A 21169-nucleotide genomic window follows, 5' to 3' on the forward strand; every position below is an offset into this window, starting at 1 on the left:
TACCTTTATTCAAATATAGTCTTCACTTGGAAATTTACTAGTAAACTCCTGAGGTCAAGTAAATGTAAAAGGAGGCTTAAGATTGTATTACACACATTACTTACAGTGGTGTGAAAAACTATTTGCCCCCTTCCTGATTTCTTATTCTTTTGCATGTTTGTCACACAAAATGTTTCTGATCATCAAACACATTTAACCATTAGTCAAATATAACACAAGTAAACACAAAATGCAGTTTGTAAATGGTGGTTTTTATTATTTAGGGAGAAAAAAAATCCAAACCTACATGGCCCTGTGTGAAAAAGTAATTGCCCCCTGAACCTAATAACTGGTTGGGCCACCCTTAGCAGCAATAACTGTAATCAAGCGTTTGCGATAACTTGCAATGAGTCTTTTACAGCGCTCTGGAGGAATTTTGGCCCACTCATCTTTGCAAAATTGTTGTAATTCAGCTTTATTTGAGGGTTTTCTAGCATGAACCGCCTTTTTAAGGTCACGCCATAGCATCTCAATTGGATTCAGGTCAGGACTTTGACTAGGCCACTCCAAAGTCTTCATTTTGTTTTTCTTCAGCCATTCAGAGGTGGATTTGCTGGTGTGTTTTGGGTCATTGTCCTGTTGCAGCACCCAAGATCGCTTCAGCTTGAGTTGACGAACAGATGGCCGGACATTCTCCTTCAGGATTTTTTGGTAGACAGTAGAATTCATGGTTCCATCTATCACAGCAAGCCTTCCAGGTCCTGAAGCAGCAAAACATCCCCAGACCATCACACTACCACCACCATATTTTACTGTTGGTATGATGTTCTTTTTCTGAAATGCTGTGTTCCTTTTACACCAGATGTAACGGGACATTTGCCTTCCAAAAAGTTCAACTTTTGTCTCATCAGTCCACAAGGTATTTTCCCAAAAGTCTTGGCAATCATTGAGATGTTTCTTAGCAAAATTGAGACGAGCCCTAATGTTCTTTTTGCTTAACAGTGGTTTGCGTCTTGGAAATCTGCCATGCAGGCCGTTTTTGCCCAGTCTCTTTCTTATGGTGGAGTCGTGAACACTGACCTTAATTGAGGCAATTGAGGCCTGCAGTTCTTTAGACGTTGTCCTGGGGTCTTTTGTGACCTCTCGGATGAGTCGTCTCTGCGCTCTTGGGGTAATTTTGGTTGGCCGGCCACTCCTGGGAAGGTTCACCACTGTTCCATGTTTTTGCCATTTGTGGATAATGGCTCTCACTGTGGTTCGCTGGAGTCCCAAAGCTTTAGAAATGGCTTTATAACCTTTACCAGACTGATAGATCTCAATTACTTCTGTTCTCATTTGTTCCTGAATTTCTTTGGATCTTGGCATGATGTCTAGCTTTTGAGGTGCTTTTGGTCTACTTCTCTGTGTCAGGCAGCTCCTATTTAAGTGATTTCTTGATTGAAACAGGTGTGGCAGTAATCAGGCCTGGGGGGTGGCTACGGAAATTGAACTCAAGTGTGATACACCACAGTTAGGTTATTTTTTAACAAGGGGGCAATTACTTTTTCACACAGGGCCATGTAGGTTTGGATTTTTTTTCTCCCTAAATAATAAAAACCATCATTTAAAAACTGCATTTTGTGTTTACATGTGTTATATTTGACTAATGGTTTGATGATCAGAAACATTTTGTGTGACAAACATGCAAAAGAATAAGAAATCAGGAAGGGGGCAAATAGTTTTTCACACCACTGTATTTAATGTGGGTGAGAGGTATTGTCTGTTTGGGCACTTTTTGTATTACCTATGCTTGAATAGTTATTTTTAGCTGAACATTGTGAAAGTATAGTGTAATTTATATTAAAATAAATAAATTTATAAAAAGTTGTCAGGATCATACTGTATCGTTTTGGCCCATCTTCCAGACAGAATGTGATGGTCAGCATGGCATCATCTTCAAAAAATTCTGTTGTGAAGGCATCCCACCAAAGATTGTCACATTCCTGTAGTAAAAACAAGACACAGAGAAATGGGGTGGGACAAAAAAACAGGCTGCAACTGTTAAGTAATTTCTGCATGTAACTAAAGAGCAGCAGCTAAATAATGTAAGACCAACTTCAAGGATGCATTAAACCTTTTATTTTATCATAGTAAAATGCAAGTAGTTTTTTGTTTTACTTTGGTAATCCAATGAGAATATTGTGCTAATATAAACGCTTCATTAGAAGCCAACTCAGATGAGACTTATTTCTATTACAACAGCATATTGTTTTTGTGACATAAACTAACATTTGATAAGTAAAATGGAAACACAGTAAGGCTTAGTTGGAGTAGACAAGCCCAACAGCAATTAGATTTTCATTGCTGGTAACCTTTAATAAGATTAAAGTAAAATTTCCATCTTTTACTCAGCCTGGTTCATTCAAGTGAAACGTCTTTGTGAAATGCACCATACAAGTGTTAAACCTTTAATTTATGAATCTTGCTTTAGGCTAGCAGATTTTGGGTGAAAAAGAAAAACAGCCACTTCAAATTTTAACTTTACGTTAGGGAGTAATCATGTTCAAAAAACAATAAAATGCTTTATTAGTCAAAAAAAATCATAAAATCATTCTGGATTAACATTATCTCTAACACACGTGTGTCATACTTTTTGGAAAAACAGATGAGCAAACTCACACTGGATTTTTATGTATAAATTCTAATGAAATTTACTTCCATCTCACCCACTGGAAGGCAAGTCTTTTCATTTGTAAAGACAGACTTATCACTATACAATAGCAACCTAAAAAAGATCTCACCAAAATAACAGGCCAAGGAGTATGAATGTACAGTAGTTCTTATATCATCAAAATAATTTAAAAGATAACTTCATTAGTTTTCAAGCTGAAGTTATTTCTGTTTACTATTACCTCACAAACATGGAATATATCCATTTGCCATGCAAATTTGTGTTCTAAAGTTAAGCGTTTTCTACAAATTTAAAAAAATATCTTGCCTGCACTCACATTTTACAATGGAGGCTAATGTAGCATGGGGCGCCACCAGAAGATAATAATACATTTTATTTATATAGCACCTTTCCCATGCTCAAAATGTCCCACGTCAAAATAAAAAAATACCATGTATATATGTTTGTGAAGAAATAACATTGACTTGAAAAATACTGAACTTAGCCTTTAATCCAGTTTAATTCATATTTCTTTGAATAGTCAGAAAAGACAAAAAATACACAATAGAATTTAGTTAAGTACAGGTAGAAATTGCCTAAACAGCTCAGTAAGTCATAATAATTTGAAAGGAGTTTAGTGTAAGTCAGGAATTTCTATTCTTTATTTCAACCCAAGTAACTTGTTAAAAAAATAAAGACAAACAGAGCATGGCTTCTTACACTGGTATATAATCACTGACATTTCTCATACATATTCAGTAACATTGGAGCAATACTGATAAACTGTCACCAACTGAAGTACAACGCAGTCCAATAATCTTTTGTACCTGTAACAGCAACACTAACAAAATACTTGTTTTTAGGAGCACTCACATAATATGAGATGGAAAAGGAGGGATCTTGTCGCTGGAGCATGTCAATTTACATGATTAGAAATCTCTGGACATGTCAAATTACCCGACTCTGTGATGACTTTCCAGCACAGTTTCACACTTACAAAGCATCATGAGCTTGCCTATTTTCCTAACGGCTAATAACATGCTGCCTAACAGAGGCGGTGCCCTTGTCAAGGGTTACGTGTATGGCAAGTTCCGCTGCAATCTTAGCTCTTCCATCAGCCTTTTTTTTCTTTTTTCCATTCTGTCGTGGTACATAAAACACAAACCATCTCTTTTTTCTCTTTACTGTTTTTGGGAGTTCCAAAACACATGCATTCTTTATATCTTGTTGGTGTATTATATACATTGTACTTCAGAGTGGGCACTCATTGGTTGTCACCTTTCATGCACACAGAACTTTGAGATAAAATTTAAACGTCAGGGTAAATTGTGGATTAGCTGAACTGAGTCAATGACTATGGGTTTTTCCAATTGACAACTTAGGAAAAAGATATAATAATTACAAATAAGCATGGTTATTACAACCATGCTACACGGGTGTCAAAAGCCTTAATATACTGAGAGACCTTTTAATGTCTTACCAAGTCCCCCCTCCACATCATTAAATTAGAGCTCTTGTTATTAAAATATTTCAATTCACTACACCAACCTTGTTTACTGCTGCCCTACACTTATGTGTTACTTTTGAATCCATTACATCATTCTACTGTATTAAGTGAGCCTGGTAATTAAGAATACTGCCAGACCTCACTTTTATGTGGATATTATTTTAATAGATTATTAAATTGGGATGAATTATTATTGTCTGATAGGAGGATTTTCTTCTGCAACTATAAATAGGGTATTAACACTAGAATTCCTGTAGCCTATGAAAAAACTTGTAATACCAGCCCACCTTAAATCCCTTCGCACCTCTTCATCAGCATCTTTTGTCTTATACATGCGTCAATCAGCACAAGCAGCCAGCTGTCCCATACCCCTGCCTTGACAGAGTACAGCTCGGGCAAAAAGTTCTCCCAGCTCAAGACAAAGCTCCTTATCTGCATGTTCTGGAGTTGTATAGCGTAAATAATACAGTATATCGTTATTTGGAACACATGTATTTCATGTGTGTTCCATGTTTACAAAGATCTGGGTAAGTGTAGGATGAAAGGAAATGTGAGAAATGCTGAACATATAGCTAAAAACAGAAACTTTTTCCACGTTATACTAATAATGACGTGAAGTATATAATGTGGGGGCACGGTGGCGCAGCGGTAGCGCTGCTGCCTCGCAGTAAGGAGACCTGGGTTCGCTTCCCGGGTCCACCCTGCGTGGAGTATGCATGTTCTCCCCGTGTCTGCGTGGGTTTCCTCCGGGTGCTCTGGTTTCCTCCCACAGTCCAAAGACATGCAGGTTAGGTGCATTGGCGATCCTAAATTGTCCCTAGTGTGTGCCCTGCGGTGGGCTGGCTCTGCTCGGGATTTGTTCCTGCCTTGCGCCCTGTGCTGACTGGGATTGGCTCCAGCAGACCCCCATGACCCTGTGTTAGGATATAGCAGGTTGGATAATGGATGGATGGATGGGTGTATAATGTGTGAAAACTTTAGTCCAAATATCAAATAAACACATGCGCTTTTATTCAAGAATATAACCATGTGGCTGTCAATGACTTAAAAACTCAAGCTGAAATATCAATCGTTAGTGAGTTTACACATATTCTTGAATGGTGCAGAGGCAAGAACTCCTGCCTTATAACCCAAAGGTCCCGGGTTCGTGACCGGGCATGCTGTGTTTCGAGTAGTGAGCTGCTATTATTTCTACAATATAATAAAAACATACATTTGATTTGAGTCTGTAACACCTGGTGTAATTTTTAGCAACTTCTAAAAGTTAGCGCTTATTTTTTTATTATTCAGTTTTATTCCCTCAATGACGTTCACATGATACAACAAACTTGCCTCTCCCTGTCTGAGTTGATGGCATTTATCTCCATTCTTTTCACAAGAGCAGCACTGTTGCTGACACATGCTCAGAACTATTTGTTTTAACGGCAATGAAAGATACGATGTCCCGTGACCACTATCAGACTGGACAAAGGCAGGACCATAGCAACAGATAGCTTCTTCGCAGCGCTTTCGCTGGCTAAAAGACTGCTGCACTGCAACACAACTCTGCTTGGCACCATAAGTAAAATGGGGCTTCCACCTGCAACCAAAGTCACTTTAGTACGTAAGCAATTCGCCATGCTAGTGTTTAGATCTGACAGCGCCTTGCTGATGGTATATACGCCCAAAAAGAAGCCTTTGATTTCAGTCTGTAACAGCCGGTTTAAAGTTTGAGTGTGGAGTTGTGTTGCATTGTGGTGCAGAGCAGTCTATTAGCTGATGGAGAGGTGCGAAGGGATTTAAGGTGGGCCGGGATTACAAGTTTTTCCATAGGCTTCAGGAATTCTAGTGTTAAAAATACAAAATTTGATCACCATCATACAGCATGCACCCAGAAATGAACATGAAAATGATCATAATCTTGAAATAAAGCTCACTCAGCAAAAAATAAACTGTTGAAGAATGCTACTTAATAAAATCTACTGTGATTTGGAATGCACTAATAAAATTCTGCTTGTGTACCCTTCCATAAAATTATACATATTTGACAGTTTTCCTAAAGTTAATCATGTTTGAACCAGAGTTGTCGCTCTAAAGATAAATGAACAAAGAAATGTATAAAAATCCAAATAAATTATACTTACACAGTTTAGACCTGATTTATAAGAATGTTTCTCATATATAATAGGTTAATAAAACAAATTTAAATGAATTAAATTTGAAATACCTTAATAAATATGCATTTGTTAATCCATTTTTCTGAACATACTTTGATAATTACAGAGGTTAATGAAGCAAAACAAATGTTAAATCATTCCAGTTCCACTTTCCAAAGTAGATGTAAATATAGGGAACACTAAGCATAAATTATCAAACTGCAAAGCCATCATCAGAAAACAATGGTTCTAGTGGTGAAAAGTACACAGAAACCAAATCAACACATTTCTACTATATTACTAGAAAAGGTAGCTACCTCTGTCCAGTTTTGGAGACGTTTATTAAGTTCAAATATTCTGTAATCAGTCTGGTTCCCATACGGCGTGTGCCTTCTGCAAAACAGAGTAACAAAACAAAATAATACAAAAATTGAAAGCTTTCTGAACAATATACATTTGTTTTAGAAACAAAATCAACTACAGTGTTTCAAATTCCAAAACGTGTAACAAATAGCTAATTCACAGTTCCTTAACAATAAATTACAAGGCCATAAAAGGAGCTACATTTGTACCTGAACTGGTCAGAAAGATGGAATGCAGTTGGAGGGTATTTTATGCTTTTATCCAGAGCATGGATGTACAGTGGTTAATGCTGCCAACTCAAAGATGCCACACCCAGGGTTCAACTCTTGTTCCTGGTCAGTGCCTGCATAGAGTTTGCTCTTTTTCCACACACCTGTGTGTATTTTCCTTCAGGTACTCAGGTTTAACTTCCCCACTCCTACATCTCAAAGACGTTGTATACAAGGTTAATTGACCCTGAATGAGTGTGTATCAGTGGAGGACTTATGTCCCATTAATGACTGGTTTGTGGCTTGATCCCAGTACGGCTCCAACTGCCTCTGCAACTCAGACTTGGATTAAAATGTGTTTAGTGATGTTGTGTTATGTACTGTATGTATTTGGGTCTCCAAAATTCAGAGATATGTAGTTGTACAGCAAAGAATAAGATTCCAACACCAAAAGCAGAATAATTTAAACCATGAACAGTCAAAAGACAGACATACGCAGAAATGTAGGTAAGTAGGAAAAACTCTACTGTTTATCAGATATCCCAACAACTAGTTTAGAAATTTTATGGTCAGAACTACAGTTCAAATCAAGCTGTGCCTCTTTGATAGCAAAAAAAGAATCATATTTTAGTCAATGTTAATATCCAAACTGCTAATAATTAGATAGGATATCTGAGGACTAACAATTTAGAAACAATTAATAGGTATACAAAAATAAAATGTAATAAAAATACCCTGTCAGTTTAAAAGTAATTAAAACAGCTGAAGTTTATTTATGCAAACAGAGCACAGATTTTAAGAATTTGATTTGACTTTCAAGAATTTAATCACTATTAAGCAAAGATGGAGCATCACATGACAAGTACAGGTGTATTAGTAAACAGCATGAATTCAGGCAGGAGAGTGTGTATTTTACCAGTACAGTGATCCCTCGCTATATCGCGCTTCGCCTTTCGCAGCTTCACTCCATCGCGGATTTTATATGTAAGCATATTTAAATATATATCGCGGATTTTTTGCTGGTTCGCGGATTTCTGCGGACAATGGGTCTTTTAATTTCTGGTACATGCTTCCTCAGTTGGTTTGCCCAGTTGATTTCATACAAGGGACACTATTGGCAGATGGCTGAGAAGCTACCCAACTTACTTTTCTCTTTCTCTCTCTTGAGCTTTCTCTGATCCTGACGTAGGGGGATTGAGCAGGGGGGCTGTTCGCACACCTAGACGATACGGACGCTCGTCTAAAAATGCTAAAAGATTATCTTCACGTTGCTACCTTCTGTGCAGCTGCTTAGTGAAGTGACATGCTTCACGGTGCTTCGCATACTTAAAAGCTCGAAGGGCACGTATTGATTTTTGCATGTTTGTTTTTCTCTGTCTCTCTCTATCTCTCTCTCTCCCTGCTCCTGACGGAGGGGGTGTGAGCTGCCGCCTTCAACAGCTTTGTGCCGCGGTGCTTCGCATACTTAAAAGCCAAACAGCCCTATTGATTTGTTTGTTTTCTCTGTCTTTATGACAGTCTCTGCTCCTGACGCACACTCCTTTGAAGAGGAAGATATGTTTGCATTCTTTTAATTGTGAGACAGAACTGTCATCTCTGTCTTGTCACGGAGCACAGTTTAAACTTTTGAAAAAGAGACAAATGTTTGTTTGCAGTGTTTGAATAACGTTCCTGTCTCTCTACAACCTCCTGTGTTTCTGCGCAAATCTGTGACCCAAGCATGACAATATAAAAATAACCATATAAACATATGGTTTCTACTTCGCGGATTTTCTTATTTCGCGGGTGGCTCTGGAACGCAACCCCCGCGATGGAGGAGGGATTACTGTATACTGGAATTCAATGAGGAGCTAATACATGTATACACCTGGTAAGGTGTATATGCTATTATTTATCCTGATTTTCAGAAAGCTTTTGAAAATATCCCACATGACAAGTTAGTGATCAAACTTAAAAGAAAATTTTACTGAAACCAATTTTCCAGCCACCTGCACACTGTGATCTAAACACTGGGACAAAGGTTAGGGTGAGAGAAATTTTTGTAGAATTAATTGGTGTTAACAGTGGGGTGCCTCAGGGAACAGTGCTGGTACAGCTGAACATTATTAATATACATAGACACAGCATGTACTGTGTGTGTGTATATATATATATATATATATATATATATATATATATATATATATATATATATATATATATATAATATATATATATATACAGTGATCCCTCGCTATATCGTGCTTCGCCTTTCGCGGCTTCACTCCATCGCGGATTTTATATGTAAGCATATTTAAATATATATCGCGGATTTTTCGCTGCTTCACGGGTTTCTGCGGACAATGGGTCTTTTAATTTCTGGTACATGCTTCCTCAGTTGGTTTGCCCAGTTGATTTCATACAAGGGACGCTATTGGCAGATGGCTGAGAAGCTACCCAACTTACTTTCTCTCTCTCTCTCTCTCTTGCGCTGACGTAGGGGGGTGTGAGCAGAGGGGCTGTGTGCAGCTGCTTCCTGAAGGACATGCTGCACGGTGCTACGCATACTTAAAAGCTCAAAGGGCACGTATTGATTTTTGACTTTGTTTTTCTGTGGCTCTCTCTCTCTCTTCCTGCTCCTGACAGAGGGGGTGTGAGCTGCCGCCTTCAACAGCTTTGTACCGGCGGTGCTTCGCATACTTAAAAGCAAAAAAGCCCTATTGATTTTTTTTTGACTGCTTGCTTTGCACTCCTTTGAAAAGGAAGATATGTTTGCATTCTTTTAATTGTGAGACAGAACTGTCATCTCTGTCTTGTCATGGAGCACAGTTTAAACTTTTGAAAAAGAGACAAATGTTTGTTTGCAGTGTTTGAATAACGTTCCTGTCTCTCTACAACCTCCTGTGTTTCTGCGCAAATCTGTGACCCAAGCATGACAATATAAAAATAACCATATAAACATATGGTTTCTACTTCGCGGATTTTCCTATTTCGCGGGTGGCTCTGGAACGCAACCCCCGCGAGGGAGGAGGGATTACTGTATATATATATACAGTATATATACAGTACTGTGCAAAAGTTTTAGGCAGGTGTGAAAAAATGCTGTAAACAAAGAATGCTTTCAGAAATATAAATAATGATTGTTTACTGTTATCAATTTACAAAATGCAAAGTGAGCGAACAAAAGAAAAATCTAAATCAAATCAATACTTGGTGTTACTACCTTTTGCCTTCAAACCAGCATCAATTCTTATAGGTACACTTGCACAAAGTCAGGGATTTTGTAGGATTATAGTCAGGTGTATGATCAACCAATTATACCAAACAGGTGCTAATGATCATCAATGTCACATGTAGGTTGAACTACAGTCATTAACTGAAACAGAAACAGCTGTGTAGGAGGCTTAAAACTGGGTGAGGAACAGCCTAACTCTGCTATCAAGGTGAGGTTGTGGAAGACAGTTTCCTGTCATGGCAAGATTGAGCACAACAACAAGACACAAGTTAGTTATACTGCATCAGCAAGGTCTCTCCCAGACAAAGATTTCAAAGCAGACTGGGGTTTCAAGATGTGCTGTTCAAGCTCTTTTGAAGAAGCACAAAGAAACGGGAAACGGGCAACGTTGAGGATCGTAGACGCAGTGGTCGGCCAAGGAAACTTAGTGCAGCAAATGAAGGACGCATCAAGCTTATTACCCTTCAAAATTAGAAGATGTCCAGCAGTGCCATCAGCTCAGAACTGGCAGAAACCAGTGGGACCCAGGTACACTCATCTACTGTCCGGAGAAGTCTAGCCAGAAGTGGTCTTCATGGAAGAGTTGCAGCCAAAAAGCCATACCTCTGACATGGAAACAAGGCCAAGCGACTCAAGTATGCATGAAAACATAGGAACTGGGGTGCAGAAAAATGGCAGCAGGTGCTCTGGACTGATGAGTCAAAATTTGAAATATTTGGCTGTAGCAGAAGGCAGTTTGTTCGTCAAAGGGCTGGAGAGCGGTACAATAATGAGTGTCTGCAGGCAACAGTGAAGCATGGTGGAGGTTCCTTGAACGTTTGGGGCTGCATTTCTGTAAATGGAGTTGGAGACTTGATCAGGATTAATGGTGTTCTCAATGCTGAGAAATACAGGCAGATACTTATCCATCATGCAATACCATCAGGGAGGCGTATGATTGGCCCCAAATTTATTCTGCACCAGGACAACGACCTCAAACATACAGCCAAAGTCATTAAGAACTATCTTCAGCGTAAAGAAGAACAAGAAGTCCTGGAAGTGATGGTATTGCCCCCACACATCATTGAGTGTGTCTGGGATTACATGAAGAGACAGAAGGATGTGAGGAAGCCTACATCCACAGAAGATCTGTGGTTAGTTCTCCAAGATGTTTGGAACAACCTACCAGCAGAGTTCATTCAAAAACTGTGTGCAAGTGTACCTAGAAGAATTGATGCTGTTTTGAAGGCAAAGGGTGGTCACACCAAATATTGATTTGATTTAGATTTCTCTTTTGTTCATTCACTGCATTTTGTTGATTGATGAAAATAAATGATTAACACTTCCATTTCTGAAAGCATTCTTTGTTTACAGCATTTTTTCACACCTGCCTAAAACTTTTGCACAGTACTGTACTTTACGTAAATCTGGAAGAATCCACCAGGTGGATATATGTGTACTGTATATATATATATATATATATATATATATATATATATATATATATATATATATATATATATATATATATATATATATATACACACAGTACACACACATACATACTTACATACATATAACAATAAGAATATAAATAACATGCTGGTTAAGTTTGCAGATGATACTAAACCAGGTTAAATGGATTGGGCTTGTGTCTGATAAAACAATGTGCTATAAGCAAATGTAAGGTTGTAGATATACTAAGTAAAACTGTTATATTTGAATACACAATGGGAGGTCTGAAACAAGGAGTCACAGTGGATTTGATATTATCTACAGATAGTGTACAGAAGCAATCAAGAGGGCTATTAGGATGTTAGGTTATATAACCCTAACCCACTCTCACTCTCACCTCAGTGTACTGCACCCTCCACACATCCTTCTGCTGATACCAGCATATGAGAGACATCCCCACCCATAATTACAACAGTGCAGGTGAGCAGAGAGCTGAGGAGACTTCGTGCCAGCAAAGCAGCGGGTCTAGATGGAGTATCGCCATGACTGCTGAAGGTCTGTGCATCGGGGCTGGGGGGTCCTCTACAGCGCATCTTCAACCTGAGCCTGGAACAGGGGAGAGTCCCGAGGCTTTGGAAAACATCTTGCATCACCCCAGTCCCAAAGGTATCACGTCCTAGTGAGCTGAATGACTTCCGGCCTGTTGCTCTGACATCACATGTGATGAAGACCATGGAGAGGCTGCTGCTTCACCACCTGAGGCCACAGGTTCAACACGCCCTCGACCCTCTGCAGTTTGCATATCAGGAGAAGGTGGGAGCGGAGGATGCCATCATCTATATGCTACACCGATCCCTCTCCCACTTGGACAGAGGCAGTGGTGCTGTAAGAATTATGTTTCTAGACTTCTCTAGCGCCTTCAACACAATCCAACCTCTGCTCCTTAGGGACAAGCTAACAGAGATGGGAGTAGATTCATACCTGGTGGCATGGATCGTGGACTGTCTTAAAGACAGACCTCAGTATGTGCGTCTTGGGAACTGCATGTCTGACATTGTGGTCAGCAACACAGGAGCGCCACAGGGGACTGTACTTTTTCCGGTCCTGTTCAGCCTATATACATCAGACTTCCAATACAACTCGGAGTCCTGCCACGTGCAAAAGTTCGCTGACGACACTGCTATCGTGGGCTGCATCAGGAATGGACAGGAGGAGGAGTATAGGGACCTAATCAATGACTTTGTTAAATGGTGCGACTCAAACCACCTACACCTGAACACCAGCAAAACCAAGGAGCTGGTGGTGGATTTTAGGAGGCCCAGACCCCTCATGGACCCCGTGATCATCAGAAGTGACTGTGTGCAGATGGTGCATACCTATAAATACCTGGGAGTGCAGCTGGATAATAAATTAAACTGGACTGCCAATACTGATGCTCTGTGTAAGAAAGGACAGAGCCGGTTATACTTCCTTAGAAGGCTGGTGTCCTTCAACATCTGCAAAAAGATGCTGCAGATGTTCTATCAGACGATTGTGGCGAGCGCCCTCTTCTACGTAGTGGTGTGCTGGGGAGGCAGCATTAAGAAGAAAGACGCCTCACGCCTGGACAAACTGGTAAGGAAGGCAGACTCTATTGTTGGCATGGAGCTGGACAGTTTAACATCTGTGGCAGAGCGACGGGCGCTAAGCTGGCTCCTATCAATTATGGAGATTCCACTGCATCCACTAAACAGTGTCATCTCCAGACAGAAGAACAGCTTCAGCGACAGACTGCTGTCACTGTCCTGCTCCACTGACAGACTGAGAAGATCGTTCCTCCCCCAAACTATGCAACTCTTCAATTCCACCCGGGGGGGGGGGGGGGGGGTAAACGTTAACATTATACAAAGTTATTGTCTGTTTTTACCTGCATTATTATCAACCTTTAATTTAATATTGTTTTTTGTATCAGTATGCTGCTGCTGGAGAATGTGAATTTCCCCTTGGGATTAATAAAGTATATCTATCTATCTATAATTGATTTGTACAGTATAAGTCTTGAGACCTAAATGCTGAGTGCAGTTTAGGTTTCTAAATTGCAAAAAAAAAAAAAAAAAAAAGGCAGCACTTTGAGGTAAGACTGAAGGAGCTGAGCAAATGGAAAATAAGATGGGATATGACTGAAGTTTTAAAAATTATGATCCAAATTGTTACTTTAAATTAGGCTTTTAAACAAAAACACACACAAACAGATAGAAACAGTGAGACTCATAGAATCACAGAATGAATTATCAAGCAGTCTGGTAAAAAGTAGGACATTAGGAACGTTATTAGGGACATTGAAAACGTAACTAAAAGTTATTTTGAAAAGTCAGGAGTATAGGATTCTTCTTGGGCTGAACGGCCTATTCTTATAAAAATTATTCTAATGTTTCCACACTTGTAAGTGTGCCATGGATAATCTACTGTTCAAGGTACTTCAAAAAGTAAGTCGCACAACAATCTATATATATAATTCACTAAGCCGCCGACAAGTAGACACCCATGGAAAGCACGCAAGACAGCCACGCCCACCAACTCTAAGACCATTGGATACGACGACAACTCGCAGAGCCACGCCCACCAACTCGGACGCGACGCCTCGGAAAACACGCCGTCATTTATGTGTGTCTGTGCTAGAGTCCGCATGCACCTCTGAGCCACGTTGACTGTTCATAGAGGCATGTTTCTCGCGGATGTGAATGGCTGTATGCAGCGTGTAAAACAGTTTGCAAGGGGTATCCCATGGGGTCCTTAAAACAATCCTTTAAAACTGAGCTTAAAACACAATGAAGGAAGCAGTCTTTAAAAACCAATAAGTCCTGTGCCTCTTTTTCATTAGCGTCTCAAATGCTTCACCGATGCAGGCCCTGCAACAGTCGAGACGCTCTCTCAGCAGCTGACCTTTTCTGTGCCTGACTCCACTACTGTCAGTCGCCTGATTAAAAATGGCCTTTTGAAGGGGAGCTATGGACCCGCTATACCACAGGAACACATTGCCTTCGAGCCTGCTCTCGCTCACTCTAACGTACCGGCTTTCTCTCTCTCCTCACTCGCTCGCACACTGCACAGGGGAGAAATGCCCGTAGCACGACTGCACCCGGAAACCGTTTCAGCCACACTTCCACGCCCCTCGCTAAGATTTAATATGCACAAGCGGTAACACTGCAAAAGCAGCCCAAACCAGAAAAGACAGCTGGCAAAAAGTGGCCGACAAATTAAACGCGTGTGCATTGTACTTATTGAAAGCAGCGTTACGGATTTTGCAAATGTTCATTTTTTTCCCTCTGCTTAAAAAACATTAAAAAAGCAGCATGATAATGCGGCATATACTACGCTGTGGGTTGGTATGCAGCGTGTAAAACAGTTTGTTTGTCGCGGATAATTTGCCTTTTACTTTAACACGAACAAAATTTCCTGTTAGATTTGCCTTTGCGATGACAATTAATAAGGCACAGGGCCAAACTTTCAAAAAGATGTGCATGTATCTGCCAAAACCAGCTTTCAGTCACGGACAGTTGTATGTTGTTCTCTCCAGAGGTCCATCTTTTCATTCACTCACAGTGGTATCCACAAACCCACCCCATTTGGACAACTGTGTCGTTCAGGAAGTGTTCACCCATCAATACATAATTATGCGGGTTGGCTAGTTTACAATATTACACGTACAATACACTCATCATTTAATGATAATACATTAGAAGCATCAAATTAACAAAAAAACAGCAAACTGTTTGGAAGGATTGACTATAAATAAATGATGTTTTGTAAACTTGCTCAATTATGTAAATAAATAAAAGTCTGTCCAGTTCACATGAAAAGCTGTAACTTTAAAAAGTAAAATATCCTAAGCCAGTATTTTATTGTGGGGTAAAAATTAAGAATTTTATTTTGTTTGAATAATTTATATTCTGCATTCCCAACTGTGCTCAAGTTGACACACAAATGTACACAAAAAATGCAAAATCACTGATCTCTTTAAAGTAAAGGACAATGAAGCATATGTTCAAAATCAATTGGTTTCTAATATTTTTCAATAAACAAAACTGCCAAGTCTCAGTGATTCATTTTTAATTATTGTATCCACAGATGTTCTAAAGTGATATTGCTCAAAATTAGTATGCTTCTATCATTCTGGAATGCTAACAACTGTGCTAAGTTTAATTTGGATTACATGATTTATTTTTTAGTTATTGTATCCAAATCTTAACATACACTGTATGAGGAGACATGCAAACACACATATATGGACTGCCATTGGGTTTAGGGTTTCCTATAAAATGTGTAAATCTATTGAATATTTACATTTTGACCACACTGCAATGTAGGAAATTATCATTATCCCTAGTTTAACAGCCATTTTGCAGGTTTATTCAGATAGTCAGTTCCTACCAAATCTTCCTACATTCTTCGCAGTACTCAGCATTCTTTGAAGTAAAATCTATTCGTTTCATACCATCGGACACCACATCCAGGCTCCCTCCGGGACTCATCCTCTCCACCTTGATCTTCAAGTACCTTTTCAACTAATCATCTCAACTTTCACTTCACGTGCCACTTTAGTGTATTTTTCCTTAACACAACATGTATTGCCTGCATATCAAGTCTTTACAACATATTCCTCTCACTCCATGGCACAGACACATCCACTTGATCATTCTCATTCCTATTTTTTCCAGCTTTGCTATACGTTTTATCTTCTTCAGACACATTCCCAAAAAGCAAGATACTACTCAAGCAGTTTTCATTCTCTTTTCCCCTCAACACCAGAGACTCTTTAAGAAGGTAAAATGCTGGACAAATCCCAGAATTTCTTACTTGCATCCCTAACCCTCCTGATGTGTCCACTTGCTTGCACCTCCTGCTGCACTCAACATGTTACCTAAGTAGCAGAACTTCAATGCTTTCTCCAAAACAACTCCATTGCTGATACTAGTGCTGAGCGGTATACCGGTTCATACCGAAAACCGTTTTTTATTTTTTTTTATGATATGGATTTTTCTTATACCGCAACACCGGTTTAAATTGCCTAAACGACGTTCAGAACATGGTGCAGCGGGAAACTGTTCAAGTGGGGACCTTTTTCACTGCTACACCGCTAAACACAGATTTGTTGCACTAGGGCTCTTTTTCACTGCTACACCACCAAATAGGTAGCGGTAGCATAGGTATTGCATGATGAAAATGGACAGAGAACATTCCGAAACTGAAGCCGACGATAAAGTTGAACATGATGAACAGAAGAACTTTTGCCGAAAAAAGGAGTCACGTCCGTCGCCTAGAGATACTTTAGTTTTAAATGGTCAGATGTGTAAATACTGTTTCTATACTACCGGATAATACTGCAAGCCAAGTTGTACTTGTTTTATTTGTTTTCAATGTGTAATGTACCTGCGTACTGTGTAATAGTGTGACGACATGTTGACTTTATCCTCGACATTTCCACTTTAATCTTGACGCTTATGACGAGAATAAAGTCGACATGTTGACTTTATTCTCGACATTTCTACTTTATTCTCGCCGTTTATGTCAAGATTAAAGTCGACATGTTGACTTTATTCTCGTAATTTGTCATTAAAGTAGAACATCGTAAACTAAACTTCATCGTAAAATGAATATTTAATTTACTAGATTTTCTCAAACCCCGTCATAAGTTATATAGCACATTAAATGCTTTGTGTTAAGTGAGTCTTAAACTGACTTCTTCTTGCACTAAGAGGATGCGCCGGCAGCAATCGCCGCATAGAATACATTCACTTCATGATCTTCCTGCTCTCTGAACATTTAGAATGCTAAGATAAATACTTAATATAATTTTCATGGTGGAATGCATTAAAGCATGCATTAATCATATGGGGGCACGGAGGCGTGCCTGCCTTGCATTTCCATGTTTTTCTGGTGGGTTTACTCAGCGTGCTTCAGTTTCCTTTCAAAGTCATGTAGGATGTGGGGTTTTGTTGTGCTATATTGACCCTGCTAGTGTATGTTTTGCTTGTATTCATCCTGCGATGTGCTGGCAACTCGTTCAGAGATGGGCGCAACTCTGAATGGATGGCATAATTAAACATGTATAACAAAGATATTTTTAAAGTTCTGAACACTCCGTGGGCTAAGTTTATGACTAGTTTTAATTTCACAAAGACGTTTATCGTGTGGTGATTGGTTATATGGTGAAAGAAAAAGGAAGGATAGGAACTGGGGTTTTGGTACGTCAGATAGAGACAGCATGCATGCAATAAAGATAACCAACTCAGAAGAACATGCATTGAATTCTGTGTTCGTGTCTCCAACTAGCAGATCACAAACCCAACATTTACACAATATTTAAGTTAAACCTGTGCAATAGCTATTCATACATCCAGTTTTTTGGAGCCTCGTCACACCTGCCATAAAGTTCTCTACACTGAACATACACCTGGGGACCCCTTACGGCGAGGGAGCAGCACTACCGCCTCACTACCGTGCATGTGTAATACCTGCTTTAATGCATTTCATCATGAAAATGATATCAAGTATTTATCTTAGCATTCTAAATTTTCAAAAAGCAGGAATATCATGAAGTGAATGGATTCTGTATGGTGATCGCTGTCTTCTCTTAGTGCGGAGAAAGTCAGTTTAAGAAGCGTAGTGATTAACCACTGGGTCGGGTAACGTAACACAAAGCATTTAATGTGCTGCATTAATTTATGACGGGGTAAATTAAGTAATTGATTAAACATTGATTTTAGGAAGAAGTTTAGTTTACGACATTCTACTTTAATTATGAAGTAAACTATGAGAATAAAGTGGAAATGTCGACTTTAATCTCAACATAAACGGCGAGAATAAAGTGGAAATGTCAACTTTAATCTCGACATAAATGGCGAGAATAAAGTGGAAATGTTGACTTTGTTCTCGACATATAGTTTGTTTTTTTCTTCCCAGTATAGCTTAGCTTGAAGCAAGGTCCATATTAATGCAGTTTGCCTAAATGATGGTTCAGTTGGTAAAGATGTCATCACCAAGTTGCACTTGTTTTATTTTATTTTAGTGAATACTGTGTAATGCACCTGGGCTTGAAGTCTTGAAGTAATAGTGCAACTATCAGTAATAATACTATTATTTATTTTATTGTTATCATTTATTAGTTTAAATATTATTCAGTTTAATGATGATAAAGTTGTTTAAAAAGTCACTTTAACGTGTCAGTGGACAGAGATTGTTAACATTAACAGAAAGTGTAGTTGGTTTACAAAAAATATTTACTATTTATTCCTTTTCTAAGACATATTCGGTGCAATACAATTTTTGATAAGCACTTTTGGATATTTTACTAAGTCTAAATGCCTCTTTGTATGGTTGAAAATATGTTGTCAAAATTATAGTTTGTTTTTGCAAAATTTGTTCAATAAAAAGTTTCTATATTTTGACTGCATCTGTCATGCAATGTGATACCTTCTCCATTAGTGCCACCCCCTTGAAAACTATCACTTTATGGGGCAATGCAAAACTGTATTAATACTTGTGTGCACATTAAAATTTTTTTTTTCTACAATGTACAATACTCTTGACAGTGGAATAAGTTATTCTTAGCCAGTAATTGCAGTGGAAAATGTGGTTAACATCCACTCATGCATGGGGGAAAAAAATACCGTCGAATACCGTGAAACCGGGAAAATTTAGAAAAATACCGTGATATAGAATTTTGGTCATACCGCCCACCCCTAGCTGATACCTAAATTTACATTTACTATAGTATTCTGCACCTCTGTCACACGCTTAGTACAAACAGAAGTCACTTTTGCTGCCAGCAGACTACCTCTTACATCAGTACATCTTTTACACACCCATTTCTCCATGCATTAAGTTGAGTTTCTCCTAACATCTCTACCGCACAAGCTGCACAGCCTTGTACTCACCCACTACTTCCACATTACCTGCTTTTACACATATAACCATTACCCTTAGTCTATTCTACATTTACCTTGAGACCTATCACTTCCAAACTGTCTTCCCATTTAAGTATCTTCTCCTACAAATCAGCTTCACTTTTGCCATCAACACAAAATCATTGGCATACAAGAGTTTCCAAAGCGATCTTCACAGGCAGAATACAGCAGTTTAATGCACACACCCACCTAAATTCACAAATTCACACTATGCCAAATGCAGAACTTTGGGATGTATAAGAAAACTAAAATATTCAGTGAAAAGAACACAGAGCAAACTACACTAACACAGTAAACCTAGGCTTCGATTCAAACTTGAGACTCTAGAGATGTGAGCCAGAACCACTAACTTTTGTGTCATCAAGTCACTTAATAACAATGTCTATCTGTGTTAATCAATCTTATTAACCACTGCTAAAACTGTCAAAACAGCTCAGGCTGCATGTATGGCCGCTTAAAATATTTCTAATACACCTTCTCCATATCATTCTTGTTCTGAGTTTGACGTTAAAATGCATCTAGTCCTGCAAGTGGTTCTCTAACTTTCGGGCTGGTGTCAGGAATGGCACTCCAGCTGTTGTAAAAACTGCATTATGAAGGGGATGGGGGAAAGCGCTGGCGAGTCTCATATCCGGAAGAGTCGAAACTGCTGGATAGCCAATGGGGTCAGGCCTGTTTGGGATTGGAGCTGGTGTGGTGCTGAGCCGTTGCCCACAGCACAGCACCACCCAGGTCCCAATTAAAGGCGGCCCATCCGAGCAGGTGTGTTGAATGTCTCGTCTTTCTGGCATGATGCTCATTATCTTCTACTATCAGAGGAGCTTCATAAACTCAGCATGTCAGTGGCAACACTCTCCGAGATACGCAGACCTGGGATTTGCCAGATTTATGTAGGAGAGGACAGTAATCCCTCCTCCATCGCGGGGGTTGCGTTCCAGAGCCACCCGCGAAATAAGAAAATCCGCGAAGTAGAAACCATATGTTTATATGGTTATTTTTATATTGTCATGCTTGGGTCACAGATTTGCGCAGAAACACAGGAGGTTGTAGAGAGACAGGAACGTTATTCAAACACTGCAAACAAACATTTGTCTCTTTTTCAAAAGTTTAAACTGTGCTCCATGACAAGACAGAGATGACAGTTCTGTCTCACAATTAAAAGAATGCAAACATATCTTCCTCTTCAAAGGAGTGCGTGTCAGGAGCACAGAATGTCACATAGATAGAGAAAACAATCTCTAGCAAACAAATCAATAGGGCCGTTTGGCTTTTAAGTATGCGAAGCACCGCGGCACAAAGCTGTTGAAGGCGGCAGCTCACACCCCCTCCGTCAGGAGCAGGGAGAGAGAGAGAGAGAGACAGATAGAGAGAGACAGAGTTTGTTTTTCAGTCAAAAATCAATACGTGCCCTTCGAGCTTTTAAGTATGCGAAGCACCGTGCAGCATGTCGTTTCAGGAAGCAGCTGCACAAAAGATTGCAACGTGAAGATAATCTTTCAGCATTTTTAGACGAGCGTCCGTATCGTCTAAGTGTGCGAACAGCCCCCCTGCTCAATCCCCATACGTCAGGATCAGAGAAAGTCAGCACAACAGTGAGAGAAAAGTAAGCAATCTAGCTTCTCAGCCATCTGCCAATAGCGTCCCTTGTATGAAATCAACTGGGCAAACCAACTGAGGAAGCATGTACCAGAAATTAAAAGACCCACTGTCCGCAGAAATCCGCGAACCAGTG

The 21169-nt window shown here is 39.4% G+C and overlaps 1 protein-coding gene across 6 annotated transcripts in view; it reads right to left on the reverse strand.

The window, feature by feature from the left end:
* ldb1a (LIM domain binding 1a) overlaps window positions 1–21169 on the reverse strand; it is a 176911-nt gene that overhangs the window by 43361 nt on the left and 112381 nt on the right. For all 6 annotated transcript variants that reach the window (XM_028795725.2, XM_028795724.2, XM_028795722.2 and 3 more), the window contains exons 4-5: window positions 6589–6664; window positions 1859–1961 (exon numbers count right to left, since the gene is read on the reverse strand). In XM_028795725.2, coding sequence (XP_028651558.1) covers window positions 1859–1961; window positions 6589–6664 — 179 coding nt within the window. The remainder of the gene's footprint in view (window positions 1–1858; window positions 1962–6588; window positions 6665–21169) is intronic.

Source organism: Erpetoichthys calabaricus, chromosome 2, assembly GCF_900747795.2.
Source record: "Erpetoichthys calabaricus chromosome 2, fErpCal1.3, whole genome shotgun sequence".
Lineage (NCBI taxonomy): Eukaryota > Metazoa > Chordata > Cladistia > Polypteriformes > Polypteridae > Erpetoichthys > Erpetoichthys calabaricus.